The sequence below is a fragment of the Ciconia boyciana genome, chromosome 7 (assembly GCF_034638445.1).
Source record: "Ciconia boyciana chromosome 7, ASM3463844v1, whole genome shotgun sequence".
In the NCBI taxonomy this organism is placed as follows: domain Eukaryota; kingdom Metazoa; phylum Chordata; class Aves; order Ciconiiformes; family Ciconiidae; genus Ciconia; species Ciconia boyciana.
Window position 1 is genome coordinate 28,165,718 of NC_132940.1, and position 19,468 is coordinate 28,185,185.

At 59.8% G+C, this 19,468-nt stretch overlaps 2 protein-coding genes across 9 annotated transcripts in view; one reads left to right on the forward strand and one right to left on the reverse strand.

Moving 5' to 3' along the window:
* Window positions 1-926: 926 nt before the first annotated feature.
* NOS1AP (nitric oxide synthase 1 adaptor protein) overlaps window positions 927-19,468 on the reverse strand; it is a 48,119-nt gene continuing 29,577 nt past the window's right edge. The window contains exons 3-13 of one of the 8 annotated variants that reach the window (XR_012043308.1): window positions 16,754-16,846; window positions 16,302-16,375; window positions 15,561-15,669; window positions 15,177-15,318; window positions 13,743-13,906; window positions 13,034-13,201; window positions 9,706-9,871; window positions 8,984-9,133; window positions 3,766-3,779; window positions 3,207-3,474; window positions 2,967-3,106 (exon numbers count right to left, since the gene is read on the reverse strand). Coding sequence is in view for 6 of the 8 variants with exons in the window: in XM_072866833.1 (XP_072722934.1) it covers window positions 2,620-3,106; window positions 3,207-3,474; window positions 8,984-9,133; window positions 9,706-9,871; window positions 13,034-13,201; window positions 13,743-13,906; window positions 15,177-15,318; window positions 15,561-15,669; window positions 16,302-16,375; window positions 16,754-16,846 (1,821 nt within the window). In the remaining 2 variants the exon portion in view is untranslated. The other 7 variants (XM_072866836.1, XM_072866834.1, XM_072866835.1 and 4 more) reach the window with 7 other exon arrangements.
* Window positions 4,229-5,528, forward strand: SPATA46 (spermatogenesis associated 46). Its single transcript, XM_072866839.1, has 3 exons — window positions 4,229-4,334; window positions 4,465-4,481; window positions 5,016-5,528. Exons 1-3 carry the CDS (start codon window positions 4,229-4,231, stop codon window positions 5,478-5,480), a joined length of 588 nt encoding a protein of 195 aa, XP_072722940.1. The 3' UTR covers window positions 5,481-5,528.

Genomic DNA, 19,468 nt, shown 5'->3' on the forward strand with positions numbered 1-19,468 from the left:
GTCGCCTCAGCGCCAAGCAGAGCAGGGCGGCCGTGTCACCCCCTCAGCCCCGGCACCACCAAACTCCCTCAAGGTCCCCCAGCTCCCCGTGGCCGTGCCACTGGGCCTGGCTCCTGGGATGGGGGTGCCCTTTGCAGGTGTCGGGCCTCCAGCAGTGCTCTTTGGGGATATTTCCCTTAACCCCATGGCTTTAACACGGCAAACCCAACCATCCTATGCAATCACCCCAGCAAGCCTGGCACTGGAGGACGGCTTTCCCCGGCACCCCTCAGCCACACGGGGCTGCCAGGGCTGCTGCCTCATCCCTCTGCTCTGCAGCCCCCGTGCAGGAGCGTCCAGCAGGTCCCCGGCCTCATCGGGGGGCTTTGGGGCTATGCCGAGCTGGTGCAAGGGGTCCCGTCCTGTCATGGTTTAACCCCAGCTGGCAACTAAGCACCACACAGCCGCTCGCTCATTTTCCCCCCAGTGGGATGGGGGAGAGAACCAGAAGGGTAAAAGTGAGAAAACTCGTGGGTTGAGATATACTTCCCATGGGCAGGCAGGTGTTCAGCCATCTCCAGGAAAGCAGGGCTCCATCACGCGTAACGGTTACTTGGGAAGACAAACGCCATCACTCCGAACGTCCCCCCCTTCCTTCTTCTTCCCCAGGTTTATATACTGAGCATGACACCATATGGTATGGGATAGCCCTCTGGTCAGTTTGCATCAACTATCCTGGCTGTGTCCCCTCCCAGTTTCTTGTGCACCTGGCAGAGCATGGGAAGCTGAAAAGTCCCTGACTAGTGCAGCAACAACTAAAACATCGCTGTGTTACAACACTGTTTTCAGCACAAATCCAAAACATAGTCCCATACTAGCTACCATAAAGAAAATTAACTCTATCCCAGCCAAAACCAGCACACCTCCCATCAAGGGACTGCTACGTGTCAGTGGGTAAAAAAGAAAAAAAAATTTATTGTGCAATCTGCATTTTTTGTCCCAAACTACACACACACCGTAGACAACATAAATAGAGGGACTGGACCAGCAGTGAGGTTCCCTTGTGATCGGCAGGGTTGGAAGATGCTGGTTCCTCAAAGACGGGCTATGAACTCTTGTTTCCATCAACATATACAATGCAGCGTAGGTCTAGGCAGTATACACATATACATACTCATACAGATTTCTGTGGGGTAGCATCGGCCATGCACAGCATAATCACATTATACGCAGGGTTTGTTATACCTCAGCACCGACTGCCAGCTGGCCGCGGGCTCTGCACGGCTCTGCTGTCTCCTTCGCCCTTGAGCAGGGCCTCCCTGGGGGCTGAGTGCTGCAGAGCCCCGGCACCGCTATGGCATCTGCCGCGCCGATGGGCAAGGAGGCACGGTGGCTGCTCCCAGGGCAAAGGGATCTCTCGGGCCCGCGGCCTCCTTCCTTCAGCAGGACCACAATGTGGCAGAAGACATTTCTTCAGCCCAGCTGCCCTGTGTGGCCCAGGAGGAGCTGCGAGCAGAGGTGCCCCATCCATGAGCCCCTAACCTCCTCCAGCCCAAAACTGGTCTTTGGAGCTTTCCCTCTCAAACCCACCTTTGCAGTGAGAATGCACATAAAAGCTCTAAGCAAAGTGCCATCTCGCAGCTGCTTCCTTGCACCGGCCCAGGGGTCCACAGGCTGGCTAACCTCTCCTGTAATTCATGGGGAAACAATCACAGAGCAGTATCAGAGGGCCGCATGGCTTCTTGTGTCCCAGTCTCGCCAAGACATCACTGTCCCAGGAAATAAAGGAGAGAGGTGGCACTGGCCCACATGGAGTGGGCTGCCTGCCTGGGCAGGTCGGTCTGGCCCGTGGTGGCTGGGGCGAGACCAGGAAACAAGTGGAAGCTGGAGGGGGGCCTCGCAGGACGACTCCCTGCCAGAGCCCACCGGCCAGCAGCAGTGCAGCCCCAGGCATCCAGCCCTGCTCCCTGCCAGAGACCACGCCACGAGCGGGTCTCTTGTGGCTGGGGCTCCACTTCAAAGAGAGATGGCACTGGGAGGACTAACTCCAAGGGGCTGGCAGCTGGAGAAGGCATTGGGGATGTCTGCCATCCTGGCTCCCTGGCACTGGGCACTAGGGTTGGGTCAACCTGCTGGCACACCGGGATGGGGTATCTCAACAAGCACATGATGTAAGCTGGGACATACTCCAGGCCAGGGCAGCCAGCCCAGATGTGGGGAACCATGAGGGACAGTTGTGGGACACTTGCCCCAGCACAGCGGACAGGGTTGGGAGCAGGCTGGCATTTCTGCACCCGTGCACAAGGACCCAGGCTGCTGAGCAAGCCCACCCTTGCTCCCCAGCTCAGCATGGCCCCTGACTGCAGGCAGGATGGTGGCACCTTGGCAGGACGGGAGCTTTGCAATGACAGGTGAATGGGGCTGCAGAAGCTGTGGCAGGACAGGCTGTGCCCTTCCTGGGAATCTGGGAAGAAATGGGGTGTCACGGCTCCCCACACCCCATGCTGGGGCAGCAATGGCTCCTGCCACTCTTGGGCTCCCCCCTTTCCAAAATAATGACCCCAAAAATGGTAAGTGGCAGTGAGAGACGTGTTTGGGAGAGCCAGCCCCCATGGTGCCCCTGTCGTGGCTCCCCCGCTGCTACTCGAAGGACAGCAGGTCAGGATGGGGCCCCTCCACCTCCCGACCGGGGGTGCATGGCTCCGGCCGCTCTGTGCTCCCCAGCGGCTCATGCTCCAGCCCTGGCCTCCAGGAGGGCTTCTCCATGCAGGGTGAGGTCTCAGTGGCCCTCTCGCCCACTCGCCATTGACTCTCCAGGCTGCCCTTATGGATGAGGTCGGGCACGGGGAGGGCAGTGGTGAGCTGGTCCCCGCTCGGCTCTGGGGTGCCGGTCACGCTGGGGACCCCAGGGCATTCTGGAGGGGATGCGTCCCTCGTCCCCAGCCACTCCTCTGCGGGGTCGGCCGTGGGCAGTTCAGGGGGCTCCTCTGTGCTGCTCCTTGGGCTGGTCCCTGCCGGCTGCGGCGCAATGAGCATGTCCTGCGGGGTCTTCAGGGCACGTGGCGTCCGCTTCTTGGTGACGGGGGGTGGGGGGTCCAGCCGGGGGAAGGTGTCCAGCCCCACAGCCCTGCAAGCACAGAGGAGCAGTGACATGCAGCCCCATGCCAGGGCCCCTCCAGCCTGTCCCAACAGCCCTGCTGCAGGGTGCATGCCATGGGGACACTCACCCATCCTCACTGGCTGGCTGTCCTGTGCCCAGCATGGCCCCAGCACTGGCGTTCACCTCCATCACCCCCACGCTGGGGAGGCCAGCCGGCTCCTTGCGGCGCAGGAGGTCATTCACTTTGGCCCCCACAGCCTTGCCCAGGTTGCGGAGGTGCTGGCTGCCAGCGGGGCGGGAGGACTGCAGCGGGGTGCCCGCCGCAGCGGGGACATGCTGTGGCCGCGGGGTGGGTGCTGTGCTGGCGCTGGCGTTCTCAAACATGCTCTGGTCCACTGGAGGGGGAAAGGGAACAGAGAGGGGGCGTGAACCGGGCTGGAGGGGGGACCCCAGCGGGGACGGCACATCCCAGAGCTGCCCACCAGCTCCCAACCCAGCAGCATGGGGGACACAATCTGGGGGACAGGGAGGCGGCTCCTGCAGCCCCGCAGAGGCTGTGGGCAGCAGGGCCATGCCAGGGCTGTGCAGGGCAGTGCATGCAGTGGGGACAGCATGGGGCGAGACAGAGTAGCAGCGAGCCCAGGGCTCCACGCTAGCACTGCCAACACACCAAGAGCGTCTCTTACCTGACACCGAGCAACTTGGGAAGCAGGTTGTGGAAAGAAAGAGAGAGAGAGAGGATTTACTAAGGGAACAGCAAGGGGACAGTGGGCCTGTCCCTTCCACGCTGCTGGGCGAGACGCACTGCCAACCCCCTGCCCAGACCTACCACGCTGCCTGCGGAGATGGGACTTACGTGGGGCCCTTATCAGCCAGGCACCCCAGAAGCAGCGGGGGTTCTCTGGGGGCACCCACAGCCTGGGTTCTGCTCTGCCCACCCCACCAAGGCTCCCTCTCCAGCCCAGGCTCGCTGTTCCCTTGCACTGGCCAAGCTCCAGAGAGACTGCAGAGACCCCGGGGGCTGAGCCCGCTGCCCAGGAGCATCCTGCTGTGCACCGTCCACACGTGTGACATCAGCCCTTTGTGATGTCAGCTGATGACAGCATGGGTACCATGGCGTAGGAGCCACACACCAGCTACGTGAGGGTGATGGAGAGCTTTGTGCTGCCCACCGTTTCCATTGGGGCTGTGCCCCATGGCACCAGGACAAGAAACCCCGAGGCCCCGTGTCCCTGGGGCCCTGCCAACCTGCCCGGTGAGCCTGGCACCTGCCAGCTGCGGCCAGGCAGGGGGTGCAGGCAGCTGGCAGTGCCTGTGGGGAGGGCTCCCCCTTGCACCCCCTGGGCATGGCCGCAGCACCGCTCAGCCTCCTGTGGCACAGCAAGGGCCTGCGGGCAGGCAGGCTGTGGAGGGGTTTAGCTGGGCATATCCTCCTGCACGGGTGGGAAAAGGGCACCGGGAACACCCATGGCAGTGGGTGGGGATCTGGGGGGGGTCCTGCAGTCACACCCCACCTCTGAGCTACACCGGTTTCTCCTCCATGACTTCCCATCAGGAATCCTCAAAGCTGTGGGTGCTGCCCCCAGGAGCACCAGCTCGCCCCCCCCCGTTGCTGCCCCTGTACCAGTGCAGCTCTCCGTGGGACAGCTCCAGTGAGCTGCTGGGTGAGCTTTGTGCTGTGCCAGTGCCTCGGTGCCTGCCAGCATGCTGTGCCCGTCTCTACCCCTGCGTCCCGTGGCAGGAGGGATGGTACCCTCCATGCCAGGAGGATGTACTAGGACAGAGCCAGCCATCTCTGCATCCCATGGAGACAGAGAGGAAGGGTCCCCAGCACTGCTCCCAACCCCATAGGGGCCAGGCTCTTGCAGGGACCCCCAACTCACTGCAGACTCTTCCCTCCACAGCCTGTGGCTCCGCATCCCTGCCGGGCAGCGAGCTCCCTGCCCGCACCTGTACCATCTACCGGCCCTGGTTCTCGCCCTACAGCTACTTCACATGCATCAAAGGAGCTGCCCAGCAGCACCTGGGCGGCCTCTCCTCCAGTCTGCCCGCCAGCACCCAGGAGCCTGAGGAGCTCGATGACCTCTCGGAGATCGTCTGCTCCTCCTCTGATTCCTCAGACAAGCCCCAGCCCCCCGAGAGGGACAGGCTAGCCAGCGGCAGAGCCAGCATCACGGTCCGGGACATCCTCACCGCTTCCCAGCGGCAGCCGGTGCCCCAGCAGGGCTACCAGTGTATGTCGTGCTGCCGCATCTTCCCCACGCTGTGGTCAGTCAAGACCCACATCCAGCACAGCTCCCAGGAGGGCTACAGCTGCAAGGTGTACTACCGCAGGCTCAAGGCCCTGTGGGAGAAGGGGCACAAGGAGCAGGAGGCTGCAGCCCTCAGGGTGCCCGTGTAGCCCCACCAGCCGGGCGGCCGCCACGGGAGGGCACTGCTCCATCGCTCCTGCCAGTGGCAGAATAAATTGTTTTAGGAGCAGCCAGCCCTGTTTGCCTGCTGCTCTTGCCTACACAACACTTCCGCCATCCTTTAAGAGAGGCTCTTCCCGACTTTTCCTTCCCCAGCAGCCAAAAATCTCCCGAGCCCCTAAAAGCGCTGCTTAGCATCTCTGCATCTCCATGGGGTGCTTTGCAGATGCTGGGAACCCCCCGGCACCCTTGAGCTGTCAGGTCAGCCCTGAGATGAGCCCGTGCTGTGCAGTGGCTGAAGGGGAAGGCTGAAACCCATCCACCCCCAGCAACATTCAGGGCATCTCGCTCTCAAGGGTGGCCCGCAGCTGGCACCACAAGCAAGGATCCCGCAGGGGAGGATACTTAGGTTGGAGGGGGTGTGTGCAAGGCCAAGGGATGCCACCATCGGTGTGGGCTCCCAGCGTGGAGGGGGAGAGAAGTACAGAAAGAGAGAGAGTCAGCGAGAAGGAAAAGGCAACAGAAAGCCTTGAGAAATAGAAAGATTTATTTAGCAAAAGCCAGTCAACTAATGACAACACCCAAGGGTTAAGTGCACTTACATTGACAGATTGGTTTCCCAGATAGATTGAGTCAACAGTTAGTAACACAACAGTTGTAGGAAAAGAAAGGGCAAAAAATATAGCTATAAATCCCCAGTCAAGGTCCATAACAAAAGTGAGAGGCTAGAGAGGCGTCTTGGAGGCAGCGCTGAGTTAGGAGGAGGATCATTTACACACATACACCCGTGGTGCGGCAGGACGCTGGCAGGGTCCCACCCGGCTCCGGCAGCACCCCTCAGCCCGTGGGGCACCCGCCACCATCACCTGTGGGCAGAGTGCCGGGCAGGAGCCCGAGCTGGCAGCTAGTCCCAACAGCTCCTCGCGGGCACCGCCTGGGCTGCGCTGTGCAGCAGGGACGGGCAGGAGCGGTGGCCTGGGGAGGTGGCTCAGCCCTGCCTGCTTTCTGTGCCAGCCCAGCCTGGAAGAGACCTCTCGCCTGCTGTTGCTCCTCCCAGGCTCTCCCTTCATCTGCCCTGCCCGTATGGCCGTGCTCCTGCTCTCCCCTCTCCTGCACGATCCGATCCATCTGCCCACGTGGAAATCCCCCTCCGAACTCACCCACGCATCCCTACCCTGCCTGCGCCATGTCCTGTGTGTGCTGCCATCCCCAGCTCTCCCTCTGGGCGGGACCAGCCTCCCACCCCACGCTTTCACCTCCAACTGCTGCGAGCTGGCAGTGGCATGTCGGGGTCCCCAGCAGAGGGGCTGGCACACAGCTGTGCCCACAGCAGCGCGGGACAGGGCATACGGAAGTGTTGGTGGCCAGAGGACAGGAGCACCTGTGTCCCAGCCAGCACCCGCTCCCACTCTGCCCCCTCTGTGGCCGGTGCAGGGGCTCCCCTGGACACCAGGCCGCTGCTGGGGACACTGGAACACGGCCTTCCTTCCCGCTAGGACTCTCTAGCTCCTCACGGCATCCATCCTCCTCCTGCGGTGGAGGGTGCACAGCACAGCTTGTACCGACCCCGGGGGTCTCACCCACACCTCGCTCCTCGGCAGCCCTCAGTCCCAAGGGGACCAGGGCAGAAAGACGTGATGGACCTTCCGCAGCAGCTGGGCTAAGCCCTGGAGGAGAGCAAGAGCTCGTGCCTGGGAGATGCTCAGCTAGGGGTTAGGTGCGGGCAGATCTAGCAGAGACAGAGCTGGTGAAGGCAAGAGCACAGGGAAGCAACAAAGCGAAGCAGAAGCAGGATAGGAGGGTGGATAGGGAGGAAGACAACTGTGCCATTCCCCACCTTGTCGAGTGTTTCCACAAGGAGTAGGGGGGACATCAGGACTCTGGCTCACACTGCTTCAGCCATGGCCTCTTAGAGGCTGCAGCAACAGGCAGCTGATAAATGTGCTTGCAGAAAAGAGACAAGCTCTGGATCCCTTGGAGGCTCCCACAGATGCCTCAGCTGTGGCCATCTCAGAGTCTGGTGGGGGATCCTGAGATCTTGGATTCACTTTTCTGGAGGGTGCAAACCAGAGATGTGAAGGAGCCCACCTGCAGACACCAGCAGTTCGCTCCCCATCGAGGGGCGGCAAGCGTGCCCATCCCTGCACACGGCCAACGCCAGCACTGCATCCCCCAGCCCTGGTCCGGGGACAAGCGACTGCTTGGAAATGGGAGGGTTTGTCTATAAAGCAAAGCAGGGAGTTTGTGGTGACGGTGGGTGCAGGGAAGTGCTTGAAAACGTGACTTGAGAGCACCAGAAAGGCTTTGAAGCCTGGCAGCCATGCCGAGGAGCCCGAGGACTGGGCAATGAGGGAAGGACACCCCACAGGCCCGTGCTGGATGCCCTGGCTTCCTGCTCCTCGCCGAGCCATGCCTTCCTTTCTGCTCCACAGCCTGGGAGAGGAGCGGGCAGTGCCCGCACACCCTCCACCTGCCTCAGGCAGGGACAAACCCTGCCCTGGAAGTGCCACAAACACCAGCACTCTGCCAGGAGCTGCCTGCGCCCGGCCACCCTGCATGACCTCCTCTCACCCCTTTAGCTCCTTCCCAGGCTCGTCCCCGCTGTCCTTCACTGCCTCACCTCTCACTCGCACACCTACGCTGACTGCACCGTCACCAACCCTAACCACCCCGCTAGCACAGCCCTAGCCTCATCTCCCACCCTCTCCACCACGCAGAGAGCCAGACCCCCTGCCAGCGGCTCTGTCCCTGCTCACCGCCGTGTGCTGGCTCCTCAGGCGCTCTTGTCCCCACTCACTGCCCCATGCCTGCTCTCTCACTCCCCCAGCAAAAACCTTCATCTGCTTTACTGCTCCCCTCTACAGCAGCACCAGCAGCAGTGGCTAATCTGGCAGGGAGTCCCTTGCCTCTGCCTGGCCTCAAAATGCAGCTTGCAGGGGGACAGGGACCAGGGGTAGCGCAAGCAGCTGTCAGCTCGCTGTCCGATGCAAAGCGGGGACGCTCCAGCTCAGCACACAAGCCCATGCACACTGGAACACAGCATCCCCGGCGCACCCCCTCGGCACGGCTCCGTCCTCACCTCCACAGACCTCCCAGCTGTGTGCTGGAAAGCCTTGCGCTCCCTCCTCCACCCCCTCTCTCTCTGGGCTGTCCCGTCCCTGCCAGGGCCAGGGGGCTACGGCCAGGGCCCGCCCCAGCTCCGGCGGGTCCCGGCTGCTCCACGCCACCTCCTGCGACCCCTACACCGCAATCTCGTCCTCCAGGCTGTCGCCCAGGTCCTGCCTGGGCTGGACGTGGAGCAGGCGCGGCGGTTCCTCCTGGGACCAGGAGTCACGCTCCTCGCTCTCGTCCGTGTTGGACTCGTACTCAGAGGCGATGCCCGACTCGCGGAACTTGATGAGCTCCAGGCTGCCCAGTGCCGGCTCTGGGGCAGGTGGCCCCGAGCCCGGCAGAAAGCGGTAGCACTCCAGCTTCACCAGACAGTCGTTCCTACCTATAGGGCTGCCCAGGGCGCTGGGGAAGCCCGAGCTGGGGCCCAGTGGCGGCGGATGGGTGTCCTCGGGCTGCGGGGTGGTCGGGTCGCAGAGGACGGGGAGGACGTTGGAGCGGAAGGTGATCTCCAGCAGACTGTCCTGGGAGCCTGCTGCAAGAGAAGGGCACGGCTGAGAGGCAGACAGTGCCACCCTGGCTTGCCTGGGTGTCCCCCAGCCACCACGGCTGGCTGCAGACTGGCCAGAGGAGCACAGTCTAGGGCCATTTGGGTGTCAGCCTCCCCACCACCACTGTTTAGAGGGGGTCACTTGGTGCCAGGAGCTGCTGCTGGCCAGCAAAGTGCCAGTTTTGCAGGATAAAAAGTTATCTGTCTCCCACCCCAGCTCCTTTGGGGAGCTGATGGCCATGTCTGCTGGAGAGGAAGGTCAAGGAGGGGCTCTTGGGCAGGTAAGGAGCTGGCCTAGACCATGCAGCCACTGGAGAAAGCAGACGTACAGCTGATGGATGTATGTGACGGCCTGTCCATACAGCCCTCCCCATGCCCCCTCCCACGCTGCATGCAAGCACCCTGACGCACACGCACAAGCCAGGCCAGAAGGGCACTAATGTTCCCCTGCACAAAACCACTGGAAATGCACAAAAACCCCACAAGAGACACCCACATGCATGTCCTCCACAGACCCGGCTAGCTGCGAGGGGAGAGGAAGGGGCAGGAGCGCTTACTGGTGGTGTTCCCCGCCAGCTTCAGCTCCAGCTCCTGCACCTGTTTGACCAGGAGTGAGATGTGCTGCAGCAAGTCCTTGTTCTGGAGCAGGAGCTGGTGCACGCGAGCCTGGGCCTCCAGCCGCGCCGCCGCCTCCGCGGCCAGCTGGTCCTTCAGCAAGTGGACCTGTGTGACAGGAGAGAGTGGGTGAGCATGTGGGAGATGCTGCTCGAGGGCTGAGAGCTTCGACTCCAGCTATCCCTGCTCCTCTACCAGGGCTCACCAGCATCCCCACCAAATGATTTGATGAAGAAGCCATTCCCTGAGGGTACTTGCAGACGTGATGAGGAGAGCGGGGGCAGGCGGCAGTGCCACACCAGGGCACGCTCAGCAAATCCAGCACGTGGTCCCCTGGTCTCTCTGATGGAAAAGCCCGAGGCAAAGGGAGGAGGTGCTGACCGAACCCGTCAGTCACGTATGTGTGCCGCGAATGCACAAGGAAAGGGTGGACCAGGAGGAAGCCAGATGGACGCAGAAGAGAAGACATGCTCGACCGACTGGATGGTGCTGCGGGTGCACAAGGGTGCAGCCATGCACCGTGAGCCAGCCCTGGCCGAGCTGTCTTTCTGGGAAGGTTTTCCAGAGACAGTGTTTTGCACAAGGCAGGGTCCTGCCAGCGGCATCTGTCGCTAGCAGGGGCTGGAGCATCGGAGCTGCCCCAGAGCTGCAGGCGGCTCCGGCTGTGACAGGCACGACACGCCTCGAGCAACACAGATGGCAGTGTCGCTGAGATACGGCTCTGGGGATGCGAGCTGGCTGCTCGTTCTGGCCCTGGGAAGCAATGCCTGGATGTTAGCCAGTGGGAGTCCACGGGCAAGATGTTCACTGATTTTGGCATAACTACCCATACGCAAGCATCTATATCACCAGCACTGCGTCCCAGGGAGGGTGGGATGCTGCTGGGCGAGACCAGCCAGGAGCCCTTGCCCAGGGGCAGTGGGGGCAGCGCTCTGCTCTGAGCTCGAGCAAGGAGAGCTCCAGGAGCGCACTCCAGACAAGGGGACAGCAGTGCAGAGCCACCCGGGAGCCACACCAGCTCAGCATCCCCTCCTGCCACCCACCCACGGCTCCTACAAGCGCTCCTCTCTCCAGCAAGGACTGAGCCAACCAGGCTCGCAGGGAACCAGGAAAGCAAGGATTTAATGCAAAAAAAAAAGTAAACAAACCCCAAACCGAAAAAAAAAACCCAAAACCAAACCAAAAAAAACCCACCAAAAAACCCCAAAAAAACAACCAAAAAAAAGGCAGTTTTACCTTGGCCTAGAAAGTAACCTTGGGGAAGAGGGGGGGAACTCTCTGTAGCCTGCCAAACCCGGGAGCTGCAGCTGCAGGGCCCCAAAAGCAGCACAGCTGGGGGCCACCTGCCCCCCGGATGGGTACCAGGAGGCAGCGCTGGGTTTGCTGGCAGGCAGGTGCTGCCTGCTTTGTCCTGTGCTGCCTGACTGCAGCCAGCAAGGCAGCAGGGCAGCGCCCTTGGCAGGGCAGAGTTGAAGCACAGCGAGCTCGGGGGGTGGCAGGAGGCCAGGCAAGGGGCTGGGACTTGCTTTGTCACTGCTGCGGGAAGCCAGAGAGGCAGTCACCTCCTCCTCCTCCTGCCAGTGGTGGGACAGTGTGGCACAGCAGCGTGGTGGGACGGGAGCCCTCTGCTGAACTATGGCGGGCGAAGCGGAGACCCCGAGCCGAGCTAGCAGAGGTGGAATCACAATTAAACGCCAAGCAGGTGCCAAAGCTTGGTGCTGGAAGTCATCCTTCCTCGCAGCTGGATAGCTGTCTCCATCCCAGGCACCTGCAGCAGAGCCCAGGTGATGCTCAGGTGATGCTGGGAGAAGATGCGAGCAGAACCCAAAGGTCACGTCTTGCAGAGGGGCAGTGGCTCGTGCCACCCCCTGGGGACAACACCCAGGAAGGACTCCTGGCCTTAAGAGAAGAAACTTTCACAGGCATCTGGAAATGCCTTGCAAAAGCAAGTCTCTGGTCACCAAGGGAACTAAATGGTATTTCATCCTCAGCCAAGTAATTAGAGGCCGAGAAAATTACAGGATGGTCCCTGTAGCTATAGACCAAGCACAGATCCTGGTCAACACAGTGGATCTCCCAGCTTTGGTAGTAAAGAATTAAGCCCGTGCCCATCACCACGTGTTCAGAGACAAACTGACTCAGTACTTTCTGAGAGAAGATAACAAGCACCATTGACAGAGGTGTTGATGTAATGAATTGAGTCATCTGAAAGGCATTTGATGACATGATAGGGCACAACTTTTTCATTAATAAAGTACAATGATACAAAATCACTATGGCGCATCCTGAAGGGATTAGAGAGCAGCTAAGTGACAGCTCCTGGGACAAGAACCATCCCAGGGCGGGCAGAGGTCCAGGGCAGGGTGTCAGCCCTTGGAGAGAGGGGGGTGAGGCCACTGGCTGCCATCCCATGAGATAGCCAAGAAATGGCATTATTCTATTTCAGGTATTTTTTTATCTGGAAGTAGGAAGAAAAAGAAATCGCCACTGCAAAGCTCTGCAGGTACACAAAGACTGGGAACTACCGAAGGTGAGCAGTACCTACCACAGAGGGACCCAGCTTTGCCTAGAAAGCTTTGCCTGTGGCAACACTATACTGGGGCAGACGTAAAGGATCCCCTGAGGATGCAGGTCCCTCTTCCAGAGGGGAAAGCAACTTCCCGAGCCTGTGACCCCAGAAGGCATGCAGGTTCTTGGAGCAGCAGCACAGCCACAAGGACCAATACTGATTTTCTGATGCATGAAGAGGAAAGCCATGGGAAAGCACAAAAAGGCTGCTGGAGCCAATCGGTCAGGCCAGGAAGACATTTGAGCAATTGCAGAGTGCTCTGGGAAGGGTCAGGGAACAAGTAAAGCTAAGGTAATGAGTTGGCTAAAGTGGCCAGAGCTGCTTAAATGAGAAATACCTGCATGGAGAATGAGTTGGCAGAGGCTAATGCTGAGGCCAGGCGTTTGCAAGAACACAGGGGCCAAGGGACCAAGAAGCCAGTGGCATGCATACCTAACGCTAATCCATCCGGGCTTAACGGAGCTATCGCTGGGAGCAAGGGCACAGCGAGCCATGCCAGGAAAGCACGACAGAGCAGGCTGTGCCACGGAAGATAGGGGACACCGCCCAGCCTGCTCCCACGCCCTAGTGTCAGGGTCCACCCCAGCTCAGGTCCCCACCCACGCCTGTCCCCCTCCGGGCAGGGGATACGCCGGCACCAAGGGGCTCAGTAGCACACCCCAGCCCTGCCACTGCCCCCAGGAAAGAGTGGAGGGGAGAACCTGTGCCACGGCCACTTGCGTCTGCTGCTGCTGCTGCTGCAGGAGCTGCTGGAGAAGCTGCATTTGGTGGTGGGCAGAGAGGGGCGTTCCCAGGTCAGGAAGCTGTGCAGACGAGGGCAGCAGCATCTTGGGTGACGCTGTCAGGATATCTTCAGGGTGCAGGCAGCCCTGCAAAACACCGATGTTGAAAGTGTGATCTCATGCCCCTTGCCATGGAGAGCCGCCAGGCACGTATGGGCTGTGGCACAGAGCAGCCCCCCAAAATACCCAGGAAAGAAGCTGCTGCATTCAAAGCAAACGCACACTTTGCTGGGGGCGCTGAAAAACTTTGAAGACAGTATTTTTTAAGTTTTGACAAAAGCCCAAATACTTTTGTAGAAAATTCCCAAAAAGGCTGACACTTCCCATGGGAATTTCCACTGTATCAAAATTGGGTTTGGGTTTTTTTTTGGTGGAAAAAAATCCCTATCAGCTCTGCCCCAGATGCTTTCCATGTGGCTGCACATAGCTGAGCCTCGGCACGGCACTCTCCAGGAGCGCCCTGGGCCCCGAGCCAAAGGGCAGCCCTTTTGGCGGTAGATGGCTTTGATCCAGGAGCCGGGGAATCGTGCAAAATCCCTCCTGATCCCCGGCCCCTCAGGATGCGCATCAGAGCCGCGGGGCCAGGGCCATGCCGTGCCCTGAGCGCGGAGAGCAGGGACCCACACACCTTGGCATCGGCATAGGCGCTTGCCTCCTTGCCCACGGCATCGAGGTCGGTCACGCCGCGGCTGAAGTCGAGGATGTCAGCTCCGGGCAGCGGCAGCTCCACAGCATCAATATCCGTCTCCTCTGCCGAGGCGGCCGCTCTCTCTGCACCAGCGAGGCGGCAGGCTGCAGGAGCGGCATCAGAGCAGAGCACAGCCCGTGTGGAGCAGGAGCTTGCTACGATGCACCCACGGAATAGCGAATGATGCCCACCGGTCCCCACCGCCCCCGTGCCACCCACCCTCCAGCTCCAGGGGGGAAACAGGTACAGAGCGACACGGCTGTGCTTCCTGCTGCTGCCCGGGATGAGGCTTGCAGCCAAAAACACACCCGGCCCCAGCATGCCAAACCTGGGGAACAGCGGCCAAAACCCCTGGTGTGGGAGAAACGGGCCATCGAGAGCAGAAGACACAGAGAAAGCTAAAGAAAGGTAAACAAGAGATTATGGGGAAAAAAATCCTCTATGTTCAGAAATCCCCAGGGAACTGCGTATTGTGGCCGGGACATTGTGTGGAGGAAAAACAAACAATGATGGGTCCAGGACAGCCCAATGGTTAGGTCATCATGACAGCGCTGGTTGCAAAGGCAGGCAGGAAACCGCGGCACAGCCCAGGCTGTTCCTGATGGGGTGGGGGGGATCTAGCCCCCAGCATGGGGCTGCAGGGCAGGCAGCCCACGGACGGACGGGCAGCAGGACCTGCCAGCATCCCGATGGGCACTGTAGCTGTTTGACCAACCTCTTGCAAAACATCTGCCTCCTCTTCAGCGCAGCTGCTGGCACCAAGGAGCACAGCAGCTCCCCAGGGCCCCACAGAGCCTGGGGTGACAGGGTGGACCAGCAGCCCCTGGCCAGGAGCATCCCTGTCCTCTCTGCCCAGGGGGCTGAGAAGGGAAGGGGGGTCCACAGGCTGCCTGCACCCTGGGAGCTTGATGCAAGATCCCGAGCACAGCTTTGTACACACAGGGAATTGCACGGGTGGCAATGGACCATGAGCTGGGTCCATGGCAGAGAGCTGGCCCCAGCCGTGCAAGCGCCTTGGGATGCAGGGAAGGTCTGTGCTTAGGGCATCTTCTGTGGAAGCAGCAAGGAAATGTTTGCGGCGTGTGCAGCCGAGCACGGAGAGTATTTAAGCGCCCAGCAGAGTCCTGGGCGCTGCTAATGGGCTCCCAGCAAGGGGGAAGTCTGCAAGGATGATGGCTAACACCTAGCAAAGGCTCCTTGCTGGGCAAGATCCCAGCTTGAGCCCGAGGCGCCGCAGGCCAGATTGCTGTGCAAATCCGTTCTCCGCAGGTGTCAGCCCGCAAGGAGCAGTGTGGGAAGACAGTGACTCTGCAGACCGCATCTGCCAGGCTCCAGGACCCCCACGCCGCCCCTGCCTCCGCCCTCACAGAGTACCTGGGACATCCAGGTCGTCCCCGTTCCTCTCGCTGTCTCCGTCCTCCTGCCCGTCCGCATTCTGCTGAGTGTGCTGCAGGCTCAGCTTGTGGCAGACCTCAAACGCCTGCCCCACAGTCCGGACGATGCGCATGGCTTGGCTCTGCAGCGGGTGAGGAGAGGAGGGACGTAATCTCAGCTGCCCCTGCCTGGTGCCCTCCCCAGCCTGGCACAGCTCTCAGGGGTCTCTGTGCGCTGCCCCAGGGACTGAGCACAGCCGCAGGCACCAGAGCTCAGATCACCACAGTGCTCTGGGCTGCCTGCTGCAGTGCAGCACCATGGGGTCCTGCCCCAGCCACCCCACCGAGACCCCCGACGGCGGGATGAGCATCCCAACACCTTTACCTTCTTCTTGGATTTGAAGACGTTGCACCTGAAGACATTGCTAGACCCATCCCTGGCAATATAGCTGAAGATCTTTAGGTCCTGGGAGTCGTGCGACACATAAAATATCCTGCAAGGACAGAAAGGAGGGGAGGATAGCATACATATTACCCACATGCCCAGCAGACTGCCAAGGCCACAGCCAGTATTTCACAGGGCATGGGGTACTGGCAGATGCCCAGCCTCTGCAGCACATCCCTGCTAAAGCCCATCAGAAATTTTTTTGGCAGTGGTTTTGCCTTGGCTGGGAAAATTAGCCTGCTGACTCAGCAGCAGCGAGCATTTTGTGAAGGCAGCACAGGGCTTTCTCTGCTCAGCCTCCAGGGAAAGAGCCGACAGCCCAGGAGCCCTCCAGGGACCGAGGAGAGCAAACCTCACTCCTCTGTCTTGCCTGTTCGGAGAGCTGGCCTCCTCGCTTGGGCACATGCCCCAGCCAGCATGCCATCCCCTCCCCAGCACAGCCCTTCCTCGCTCGCTTTCAGCTTCCCTGGGACACAGATGCCCCATGCTCTTAGCTTTTGCCAGTGAGATGGAGGAAAAGAGCTGGGGACTTTTGGAGAGCACAGCACGTGAGGGGAGCTGCCCTCCGTAGGGACAGTGGTGGCTCTCCATGGTCGGTCCCCAGCACGGTGCCAGTGTGGTGTGGGGTAAGGGGCACGGCAGAGCCACGCAAGCCTCCGTCCCTTCAGCGGGCAGGCTTACCTGTAGATTGGATCGTGCATGACGAGCATTTTGTTCTCGTCCCAGGCCCATTCTTTTTTCTGCAACAAAAGAAGCTGAAAATGAGTACGTCAGATGCTGCCCTTGAGATCAAGAACAGGGCAGACACAGTCCAGGGACAGACCCAGGAAGCACTTGTCACAGCTCTGCTGCTGCTCCCCTGCAGCCCCTTGCCGAGGGCAGGATCCTGCTGGGGCCGGCACTGTCCCACGCCACCTCCCACTGGGCCCCCTGAGCCCCTTCTGCACCCGCATCAGGACTGGCTCTGCCATCCTGCAGGAACACGGCTCATCCGTGGCTCATCCCAGCCCGTCCCTCCCTCTCCCAGCCCACCAGAGCTCCCCAGAAATTCAAGGACCCTGCAGGTCCCTGCACCACGACGGGAGGGCTCCTGCTGCTGAGGCACTGCTGCCGCAGGGACCGGGGCCGCCTACCTTCTTCTTCTTCTTCAGAACAACCTTCACGCCATCCACTGACACGATGAGACTCACTTTCTTCTTCTTGATGTTCTTGGCTTTAAACTCGTACTGCAGAGGACAGAAGGAAACACCTGAATTAGTGTTCCTGTGCCAGGAAAGCTCTGGGGAGGCTGAAGAGGCTCTGATGGGAAGGGGCGAGAGGGGCAAGGAAAGATTTCCCTGACCCCACGTGCCTCCCCAAACACAAGCACATGCCCACATCAGCCCATCACTTCCACATCACTTCCATGCTAGGACAGGACAGGGGCCTTTTTGCCCCACAGTGTCCCCGTGCCCAGCATCCGGAGGAGCACACCCTGAAGCAATCCAGCCCCTGGATGGGGATAACGCTTTGCTCAGCCCAGGATGCTGCTGGGAATGTTAACTTTTGTTTCAAAGGCACCCACTCTGCCCCTCCGAAGGGCCGTACCTCCCTGGAGAGGGACCGCCACCTCCCCAGCCCTGCCTGCACCCGGGGCTCCACAGCCTGGCCAGGTTTGCCAAGCTGGCTTGTGGCCATTGCTGAGCTCTCCTAAGAGAAACCTCATTCTGAGTGGGGTTTTTTAGGGGCTCGGTATAAAACTGAACACGATTGCTGAGGACTCTGTGGACCTCTCCAGGGGAGATGGGATAATGCAATTACCCACTTTGATTAGAAGTCACTGGACAAGAAAAAAACCCAACAGGAACTTCCAAAGATCAGTGACTAAACACAAAGCTCTGGCCCAGCCCCAGGGAGAGAACAAGCTTCCCAAAATCCAGCCACTTTTGCATTTAGAGTCTTGCAAGCGGGAAGGGGGCTGGCAGGGGAATAGGCTAGGTAAGCCATTTAAGCTGAGCAACCTCCTGCTGTGGGACTTTTGGGGAGTCCCATAGCCAGTCTACCATGGGTGCACCCACATCAGGTACCCGGTGTGCTGGTCCCACACGTAGGGTGCTGTGCACAGCGGTGGGGACAGACACTCTGTGCCCACCCAGCGGCAGAAAAGCCCCTCATCCTGCGCCTTGCGCACCCAAGGAAGAGGAATTTAATTAATCCTCTCATTATTTCGCCAGTTTCTCTGCAGAGGGAGCACAGGGCAGGCACCTCGATGCAAAGCCCTGCCTCCGGTCCGCGCCGAGCCTCCGTGTGACATTTCCAGCACTGCATGATGTATTAACTTTGGCAGCCAGAGCCAGCAGGCAGGAAAAGCTGCTGGCCCTGACCTGCGATCGAATGATAAAAGACCTGAAAACACAATTCCTCAAAGCCATTTTAAAGTCGCCGATGGGGATGGGAGATATAGATGACTCAGAAAACATCAGGGGGAACACAGCTCTGCCTTCACCAGTGCACAGACCAGGCAAGTTGTGCAAGCCTACCCGCTCCGGGGCTGAAGCCATGGCGATGGGTTGGAGAAAGCTGAGCTCAGGCTTCCACCATGGCTACAGACAGCCTCAAAATCCCCAGCACATATCCATACGCTGCTTTCAGGGCTTATTCCTCATGGAGGAGTGTCTCACCAGAGTCCCTCACCAAAGAGCCCACCGGGGTGGGTTTCCAAGTCCCATCTCTCATACTGCCTTTCCCTGTCATTACAAGCAGAGGTGAAACTGCATCCAAGAGCCCCCTCTCTGTGCCTTGCTAAGACACCAGACCGCTACCAAGATCACAGCAGTGTGTCTGGTACTTAACACTGAAGAAATGTCTTGATTTAGCCCTCAAAAGGTGAGGTCCAGCCTGGCTACCTTGGAGTAATTAACCCAGCACCTCCTGAAGCTCTGCAGGCGATTTTTCCAGGAGCTGCGGGCTGAGCTGGATGCTCTCCGTAGCACCCAGAGCGACTGCACGGCACCTTGTGGAGCTGCAGCCTGATTTATTGGTCCTAACGATCATTGATATAAACATCAAGTTGCATTTCCGAGCTGATGGAGCCGTGGGGTTTCCGTTCTGGGCCATCCCAAGTGTTAATTAATGTGGGCTTGAAAGAGACAGCAACTCTGAAAAACATCTCAGGGTTAGAGACACTATTTTTAGCCTGTTTTTTTGGGGCGAGTAACAGCCCCAGGACAGCGACGCAGATAGGCCAGGACGTTTCAACGAAGATGCTACTCAGCCCCGGCGTATGCTCCAGGGACAGAATCAACACAGAGCTCCTCGGAGAGGCTTCTGCAATCCCTGGCTGCAGGCGAGGGATTCTGCCTGGGCTCGCCCCGAGCCTGGCCGAGGGGAGTGCCATGGGGAAAGAGGTTTTGCCTCTGCCACGCTGAAGCCAAAGTCCCCTTGTTCTGACGGCTCACAGCAAAACTCCAGCAAGAACCGATGGGAGCAAAGAAGTCAAATTCTCAGAAGGGCCGACCAGCCAGATTTGTGAAGTCCTTGCATAAATCCAGGCCTTTATCTCAACGCCGAGGCGAGAGCCAAGCTCCTTTGCAAGTCCAAGCCATGCGCTTCGGGAGCTATTGCATGCCCTGCCCCAAGCAGAGGTCGTTAGCGCAATCCCTCCACCCAGAGCAGCCGCTCTTCGGGATGCATTTCCCATGCAACAAAGCGCAGCTCTAACCAATAAAACGCTAATGAACTCATGCCCACTGGGGCTCTAATGAAACACTAACTGTAATGTAATAACAAATTAGCGAGGAAGAGGATTCAGTAAAATGGCAATTCGGCCAAGCTGCCTCTCACATCCCTGGGCTGCACGGGGCAGGCAT